General features: G+C 45.6%; 1 protein-coding gene across 2 annotated transcripts in view; it reads right to left on the bottom strand.

The window, feature by feature from the left end:
* Window positions 1–1,936: 1,936 nt before the first annotated feature.
* The window catches only part of ITGA11 (integrin subunit alpha 11), a 153,625-nt gene continuing 146,327 nt past the window's right edge, over window positions 1,937–9,234 (bottom strand). The window contains exons 29-31 of one of the 2 annotated variants that reach the window (XM_054043017.1): window positions 8,317–8,430; window positions 7,065–7,112; window positions 5,053–5,139 (exon numbers count right to left, since the gene is read on the bottom strand). In XM_054043017.1, the coding sequence (XP_053898992.1) occupies window positions 7,098–7,112; window positions 8,317–8,430 (129 nt within the window). In that variant the 3' untranslated portion in view covers window positions 5,053–5,139; window positions 7,065–7,097. Of the gene's footprint in view, window positions 5,140–7,064; window positions 7,113–8,316; window positions 8,431–9,234 lie in introns of both variants that reach the window. The other variant, XM_054043016.1, reaches the window with a different exon arrangement.

The following is a 9,234-nucleotide window of genomic DNA, read 5'->3' as shown; positions in this document are numbered from 1 at the left end:
AGCAAGGAGGGGAAGGGGGTCAGCTGTGCTTGAAAAGCCTGACATCACCTCTTCGATGGACTGCTGCTTACTACCGCTGGGGGGCACCAGGAATTTGGCTTAGTTTGAAAGCTAACAGTGACCTTGGGATGCAGCAGCTTTAACTAACCATCTGCCGTTGAGAAAGTGGATAAGGAAGTATTATTTACTCCTTCACATAACACAAGAACCAAGGGTCACCCATTAATAGGCAGCAGGTTTGAAACAAACAAAAAGGAAATATTTCTTCACACAACGCACAGTCAACCTGTGGAACTCCTTGCCAGAGGATGTTGTGAAGGCCAAGACCATAATAGGGTTCAAAAAAGAACTAGATAAGTTCCTGGAGGGATAGGTCCATCAATGGCTATTAGCCAAGATGGTCAGGGATGTAACCCCATGCTCTGAGTGGCCCTAGCCTCTGTTTGCCAGAAGCTGGGAGTGGACAACAGGGGATGGATCACTTGATGATTGTCTGTTCTGTTCTTTCCCTCTGAAGCGTCTGGCATTGGCCACTGTCAGCAGACAGGACACTGGGCGAGATGGACCTTTGGGCTGACCCTGTATGGCTGTTTTTAATATTCTTAACAAAACAAAAAGGCACATAGAATTAAACAGAAAAGAGGGTGTCAGCCAAAGCAGCCCCCCAGCACTTGGACGTGGTATATTTCATGTGAGTTCAGAGTGGAGGTTAGTCTGACCATGGTGTGTGTGAAGTCCTTGTGGCGATGTCTCTAAACATACATCTGAAAGCATCGTCTCCCTCACAGCTGATTGTTCGTTAATGTTTAAGAGCGATGTCGTAGCATGTTAAACAGCGGCGCATGCTCCCAGAGTTGCTAGGTACTGCACGTTAGCAACATAAAAATGGGCTAGAGCAAAATGCTATTAAAATCAGCTCCAATGTCAAGCAGAGGCCCATGTTCTCTCAAAAGGTTTGGCTCTTTACCAGCCAGTGACAGAGTGAATGGTAAAGGATTAACATCCACAGATACAAATTTAAACTCCTCCCCTGGGGCCAGATGGAGGGGTGTAAATCTGGTGTCAAAGGAATTAGTGAGAGGAAGCTTTTATCAGGCTGAATAAGTTCAGGTCAAAGAGCTCCAACGGGTCTGATTGGTTTCCGGCCTGACCGTACACTTCTCTCAGCTGTTGATGGTTTCGGTCAATACTACTGGAGCTGAAGAGGGTCGTGGCGGAGCCAAAGCCCGTCTTCCCAGTTGCAGCGGGCAGTTTTAAACAGCTATGGTGCTTTTTTGGCCAGCTCACAGCTAGACCTAAGCCCAAAGCAAACTCCATGGGGCAGTTTGGAGCTGGGGCTTCACTTTTTCGGCATGGGTCCCTCTAATCTTGGCCAACATGCCTCACCCTTTGTAAAACCGGCTGCCAGGAACCTATGCACTTGCCCCCCAGCCCATTCATGCTGCTCCAATAGCTTAAAAAGGCAGTAAACGCAGCAGATCTCCTCTGTTAGCAAAGGGGCTGTCTTGGCGAGGTGCATTGCTGGAACGGCATTGTGCTCCAGGTGCTCGGAACTGCTGGAGCAGCCCCACGGGTGCCTCTGCAGTGAAGTCTAGGTCAGAGCAGCATTAAGGCTGATCTAACGTATCCTGAGGACAATGCAAAAAACAACCAAGCCATTTAGACTCCCCTTCTGTGTTCCTGCTCAAACAGGCCAGAGAACTGGGGCCTTGGCGTACAAAGGTTATGAGCTGCTGCTGGCATTCACTACGCTTGTCTCCACCACTGGTCTATGAACAGTAACTCAGTCATTCCATGTGCTTCTGGGAATGAACGGGGCGGTGTGAATCCAAATTCTATTTGCTGACCTTGCAGGGACAACCCGATCCTGGCTGAGTTCAGCAGCGTCACGACAGAAGAAAACACGAAAAAATAAATAGGCGAAGCTGAACACTAAGACCATGTACACAAATCTTCAAATTGTATTTCCCAGCAGTTCAGTGTTACAAAGTAGAGCTGCACATTTCGAAGCATATTTACAGAGCCTGTGTACAAGCACATTGTTTGCATATTATACAGCAGTGACAAGTTTTGGCAAAGCACGTCCATCAAATTGGAAACTTGCTAATCGTGTAACTAGCACTTGCCAGTGGAATGTTTCCTATATACACGAGCAATGTGAACTTCAGATGCATCTCAGAACAAGGCACCGGCCAGACGCCGCGCAATCCCGATGAAGATGGTAGTGCTGTTTTTGTTCTTTATGAGACTGGTGGAATACACGATAAAAGCTTTTATTTTCCCATTATTAGTATAGTATAAACAAGAATTGATTGGGCAATCATTTTCTTTTGTTTTAAGGAACAGAATTAATACGAAGTCGCTACATTTCATCCGTTTGGTTGCCAGTGGAAAGACCCTACAGCAATACTGGGTATTTTATTTACACTGTTGCTTATTCACGATTGGTCTTATTCTGTGCCCACCGAAGGAAGTGGCAAAGCATCAGTTGACTTCAGTGGTGCAAAATCAGGCCCCAGTGAATTTTGACCTTGAGGTATTTTCTATTTCGTGTATATTGAAGTTATTTAAAATACGGGGAAAATGCTAATGAGAAGCTGAAGTTTTGGATTTGAAAAAGAAAATTAATTTTCTCATCGCCAACATCTGGAATGAACAAGCTGCTGAACAATGTGTGGTGGTTTGTTTGTTTTTTCTGTTGGTTTTGATGTTGGTCAAAGAGAGAGGTCGTGTGAGGATGAATTGATGACTTCAGTGTTCTTTATGCAGCCTTCCATTTAAATACTTTCAACAAGATTATTTTGCAAGATTTCTGAAAACTGATTACTCATAAAAGGGGGGAAAAGAAACTGTACAGTGGCCAAGATTTTAGTTAAGGCAGCTCAAGAAGAAAATGCACTCTTGTGGTGGGAAACATATGCTACTCCCAATATAATATTGAATTAAAGGGACAACGTCAGGTCAAAAATCCCCATTTAGTGTTGTAAAACAGGCACTCCCATGCTAATCATTCACAAAGCCTAAAACTATCATAGCTAGTCCCATTCTTTGTTTAAAATCGCTAATGGAAACAAATGTAAATAAACACCTCCCTGAAGCAGTTGCATCCCCATTACTAGCCCCTGCTTGGGCTAGTGCAGGAAAACATGAAAGTAAAATTAACTAGAAATAATGAAACTGACTAGACCTTCCTTTGCTCAAGCTGAGAAATGCAAAACGCAAGAAAAGCAGAAACAGAAACAAGCCAATTAGATTTGTTTTTCAGTTTAAATAATCGAAAGGTTTAACACAACGATAAGGCCCAACGGGGATGATCCTGCAACGTATGTGTGGATGGGCCACAATGGGATACTCATGCTGCAGGCGTAAGCATTTAGTTTTTTTAACCTGACAGTGTCCCTTTAAAAGAAGGCTTCTATATAGTCGTTCTGGAAAATATATTTATTGTCAAAATAAATAAAGGCAGAAATAGTATAATCATAGTCCCTCTTTCCACTCTCTTCTAAAGGCATGTGAACAAGTCAATCCAATTCTAGATGATAATTGGTGAAAATGGTTTGGCACAGAATGGTAGTTGAAACTATGAATTTTTAAAAATACTGTATTTTTTATCCTTAAAAAATACTCAAACAGTATTTAACAGACTTTATTACACATCGGGTGGACGTCTGCTTTCTTTCTTTTCAGTCATAAAGTTAATATTAGCATAAATAATTATATTATGCAAAAGAAAAGATTTTTGTCAAACAGCACTGATCATCTCTGCATTACACAAAGTATATACAATTATAATACATGTTTGGATTCCTGTTGCACGTATACTCTTTGAAATTGCACAGTTTGTAGAAAACACTTCAAACTGGTTTTTTGATGTTCTTTTGTGTTTAAACAGGTAAATATTTTCAGAATAAGTATATACAGCTGGACACTGAAGTTTTGCATTAAGGTGCTTTAATTTGCTATTAATTGTATTCAGTGCATTAAAAAGAAAGCAAATTAAAATCTCTGTATTAAACTCTCCACTCAGAAAATGTAAAACACTTGGGGATCTGTGGCTTTGTATTGGCCTGAGCCAGCTCCGCTTTGCTTCAATGGGCGCTCCACTGAACCCTGCATTATTAAATTTTGATGCACAACATGAATTTAACAAATGTGTAATTTGTTCAATTGATCAGTTTACTATCTGGACAGGATTTTTTGTCTCTTTCTTCCTCACTGGAGAAATCTTATTTCCTCAGGCAAATCATGCACTTGGAGAATTCACATGTGGCATTTTACTGACAAGTCCGCCTAGTTTGAATAATCCAAATGTTACCCTTTAATATGAGGTATCTCAGAAGTACTGGTTAGTAGCAGTGGCAGCAGCGAAGGAGTGCTCTGCACAAGGGCCATCCCCTCAAACGATTTTTGAACACACATTACCCACAGTGTGTGCGGCCATTTAAATGAACAAACAATAAATGCAGGTTTACTGTTGCTACAGCTTAACAGTTGGGAACTAGACTTTCTATGTCTTTTAGCTAGAACGTCTCTCAAATCCCATCCATAATGCCGATTAAGAAGTTCAAGAACAGGAGGTGCAATTAATCAGTGGGATTTTATACAACTCAGGCATGAAAATTAGCTCCTGTAAATCTCCTGAGATTTCACCCTAATCTCACAGCTCTCACAATTAATCAGACTGGCTTGTTTTTTAGATCTGTAGCATGTCATTAAACTTGCAATCCCCAGCATGAAAACATTAATCATAATGACCACCCCTATTCTGTTATTGCCCTTAGTTCTCTCTCTCTCTCAGATTTGCACAGCTGCCTCTGACTAGGCAAAACAGAGCTATTTAAAACCAGTTTGAAGTACCTTTTGATGCTTGTGCTCCTGTGGCATTGAGCCAGTGAATCGGTTTTATTTAGATAATTTCACACAAAGGGGTGTATTCTCATCTCGATGCAAACGGAGTTCCACACCCACATCCCTCAGCATCAAGACAGACATATACTCCGTAAGCTGTAAATGAATAGGAACAGGATGATAGATAGATGAGCTTCACAGGCCCTCGCTGGGGAAGCCTCATTCTAATACTTTGGCATTCTGCTCCTGTTCTGTATCTCTCTTGCGACTGGCACTTTTAAAAAATCCAAGCTGTAGGAATTAAAGAAAAGACAAAAAAAACAACAACAACCCACCATTACTTCAGCTGCTTATGTTGAAGTGCGTTTCTTTTAAAGGGATATTGTCAGGCAGTGAAGGGCCCACATTTACATTTTTTGACAATAAAAAGGGTTTGGAAAATTAAATTTTGACAAAAAATGTGTTTGACATTATAAAGAAAAATCCAGTGAAAAACTTTTCAAATGGCTTGCATTTCAATTTCCTTGAAACCTTGCAGCACCTGCTGGTGTTTGAAAGGCAGGAAGTGAAACTGACTCATCTGGCCAAGGTGACTCAGCCAGAAGTCTCAATGGCAAAGGGTAGAATCATAGAATGGCAGGACTGGAAGGGACCTTGAGAGGTCATCTAGTCCCCTGCACTCAGGGCAGAGAGTTTTTAGTTTTTCATCATTTGGTTTTAATGTGTTAGTTGATCAGTAAATGTGCTTTTTACAAAATATGGTGTGGAACCTGAGTGTTCCTGTTCCTTTAGAGCAGTGATACCCAGACCTCAGTCATTCAGGAGCCAAATTAATGATCCACATTACCCAAAAGAGCCACAGGGGTGTGAATTCACTGTTTCATTTACGATATACAGGAAAAGTTTTGCTATCCGGCATGTTGGGAGAATGAGTGGTGCCGGTTAACCAATGGAATACCAATTTTCAAAGAATTAGAATACAATCAAATGAATAAAGTATAAAATCCAGTACAGTATATAGATATTCCTCAATCCAGTAGTAGTACCGCACTGCACAGTGGTTGATTTCTTGAAGCACTTAGGTGTAGACAGGTAAAGTTTTCTATACAGTAGGTTATTTGAGGACACTACCTATCACTATGGGCCGCGCGTGGCGTACACGCAGGTCACTGAAAATACATTTACACTGAACCTAATTGAATCTTTGATGATTCAGAAGGCACTTCAGGGTCTTGCAGTGCCTCAGGGTCATTATTATCAACATCAATTATCATTGTAGATGGAGAAGGTGGAGGAGATTGGGCTGAATCTGTAATGACCCTATGACCACCCTAGAAGCTGCTTTTTTGAATAAATCCCTGATATCAGCTTGCTTGCTTGTCCTCTGCCTCTTTTGTATAGAAGTAGAGTGCAGAATGTGCAATTACATAACCTCCTGGGCAGTACACTAGTCCCGGTTGCTAGATTGAAGATTTGTATTGGGAGAGATCAGAAATGCTGGTTAATAGAGCTTTCTGGTTGATAAAGTGCGGGATAACGCAGCTTTTACTGTAGAGATTATTCTCACAGCAAAATGACTGACCAAGTTGTCTACAATTGGTTAATAACACAGTAAAAGCTTCCTGATTGGCTAATAATTAAATCACGCAGTGTTTTAATATCCTGTGCTGCAAAGAGCCGCAGGAGACACATTAAAGAACCACTTGCGGCACCTGAGCCTCCATCTGAGTCTCGCTGCTTCAGAGTGAGAAATTCTTGTGGGTTTTATCTGAAGCTTAAAAAAAAAGAATCTCTGTTTATTCAGTGCTGCTGGGAAGCCTGGTTTGTACTCCGGGGTGGAAAAGAAGCACCTCCCGTGTTCAAAGGTTTTCAGACAAAGCAATAATAGATGCTCAAAGGGCAAGAGTGCCCAGGATGTGGCATTGGGTGTCGATGTCTTTTCATGGGTCGAGCCACAAACCCAAATTACTGCTCTTTTGAAATGTTTACACGTAAACTGTAAATGCCAGGGCCCCCTGTTCCATACGGGGCAAATCCTGCTCCCATTACAATCGAGGGACTCTTGCCATAGGCTTTGGGGAGCAGGATTTTTGACATACTCAGAACATTGGAGCAAAGACAGGGCAGCCTGGGCTGGATGTGTTCTGCCTGCCCCTACCCCCTGCTCCAGCAAAACCTGCCTGCCCGCACCCCGTCTGTTGAACCAGCAATCTTACCTGCCTGAGAAGGGCCCTCTTGGGAAGTGCAATCTATTCAGTCATGCCCTAGTTGTGGACAAAACTTGGTGTAGGTTTATCAAAGATTTGCTGGTAAGAGCAACTGCAAGGTACCGTGCAAGCTCTGAGAAGACAAGATTAAACCCATCCCTAAAACGGGCTCAGGAAGGGACTTCATCTCCAGGGCACAACATCAGGGACCTTGGGCCTTTGTCACCTTTCCCTGGAATATCCCATGTGATTGGTTTCCTGGGCATGACAGGCGAGGGGACCTTCGTCTTCCCCATGGCCAGTGTCTGGCTGTACAATTCACTTTGCCTGGGAGTATTTAACGGTCTGCCCAGCTGTGAGCTAAGCTGGCACGGACCCGCTGAAGCTGGCACTGACCTCCAGAGAGTTTTGGTCTCACTCCACACCCATGCTGCTTTTTGCATTGCCAGTTTGATAATGTTTATCAGACCAAATCCCTGGCAGCCAGGGACCAGCCTCTCTGTTCCCCTCTCTCTCCCCAGCACTGGCATTCTGTGTGACCCTGTCCCTCAAACATGGCTGTTCAGCCTGCTCCCTTGGGGTGCGGCGTAGCCCTTGCTCCCAGCCCCAGAAGCTCAAGTGGGAGGTGAGGAACCCAATCAGTGCCCTGAGGTGAGACTGAAGCTGGGCTGGGGAGTGGGCTGTTCTCTTCGCCTCCACCACAAACAGGCAAGAAAGGGGACAAGGAGAGTGTGGAGGGCACTGGGGGCTTCCTCATCTCCCTTCCAGGGCACCGGGCATCAAGCCTGACCGTGACCGTTTCCAAGCCATCCGAGCAGCATGGGTTGCAGGCTGGTTGAAGGTTTGGGGTCATATTGGGAACTCAAGTTGCAGCTGAGGCTTGTCCCTCCTGGAGGAGTCCCTTGACTTCCAGCAGAGGATGTTTTCGTTATCAAACCCAGGCGTGCTGTGCAGGGGGATGCACAGAGCCCGAGGGCGTGGGGTGGGGCTGGGTTCTGGCTCTGGGGAGAAGGCAGAGGCAACAGCAACTTCACCGAAGGAAATGGAATCAAGGGAAAGCAGGAGGCGGGGGAAGTTCTATGGTCCGTCATGCCAGAGGTCAGAGGTCACAACGGTCCCTTCTGGCCTTAATGTCGATGGGTCGATGACAAAGGACTAGTGACCATGCAGGGAAACGGCCTCAGCTTGTCCCAAGCGCGCGAGGCGTGTCCGCCCCGAGTGCCGGCTGGAAAATGAGCTCTGCTGTGGGGACCGGCCTTACCTTCCATAGAGCCAGGACAAGGAGCGCGAGCAGCAGGAGCCCTCCTAGCGTGCTGCCTAGAATGATCCAGATCGGGATCTGGGACGCCTCTTGCTTGGAGATTTCAAACGTTATCTGCAATCGGAAGCCGTGTGAGATGAACGGACTTGGGTTTGCAGAGTGCTTCCCTCCCCCCTACAAGTTCTGCCCTCCCCCCGCATGCAACTTTTAGGCCTTCTCTGCGCCTGGCACGTGCCCAGATTTCAGCCGGCAGAGTCGCTTACTGGTGCCAGCCCCTAGCTAGCGCTCTGGCCCGCCAGACCTTGCACCGGCCAGCTCACTGGTGCACACTGCAGCTTTGCCCGTGGACACCAGGGCTTGGCATTGGCGGGTGGGTGCTGGCAGCTGGAATCCCCAGGATGTCATCTCAAATTCACTTGCGCCTGCACATCAATCCAGCGCTTTCAAGGCAGCGGTTGGGAAGTAACAGGATCGCAGGGGCTCAGGCCTGGGAACAGGCACACTGCTCTGTCAGGCTGTATCTGCCCTGCGTAGGGCCCTACGGAAAGGGGACTGTGGTACTCCACGGGACACGGGGTCTGCCAACGGCCTGAAACCGAATGCAATAAAACAGTTTTTTCACCTGCCTTAGATTTTAAAGAACGACTGAACATTTCTTGCTGTCACTTGGCTGCGGGTGCTAGAATGTGGGTGTCTGCAGGCAGTGAGGCTCAGGCTAACAATGCACTTGCCTGCAGTGGACAGGCCCTTTGCAGGGCATGTAGCAGCCCAGGATGGCTGGCAGGGCTACTGGCTAGAAGATGAAGCCTGCAGCCAGCAGAGGGCAGCAGCGCTCCATTCTCTTTGGGCCCAGCTGGGAACACGGTGACCTGGTGGGAGCAGGAGTCTGGCCTGGCTGGCTCTGCCTCGGCACACAAA

Source organism: Malaclemys terrapin, chromosome 10 (genome assembly GCF_027887155.1).
Source record: "Malaclemys terrapin pileata isolate rMalTer1 chromosome 10, rMalTer1.hap1, whole genome shotgun sequence".
In the NCBI taxonomy this organism is placed as follows: domain Eukaryota; kingdom Metazoa; phylum Chordata; order Testudines; family Emydidae; genus Malaclemys; species Malaclemys terrapin.
The sequence above is the reverse complement of the archived record's forward strand: the minus strand, read 5'-3'. Positions and strand labels throughout refer to the sequence as shown.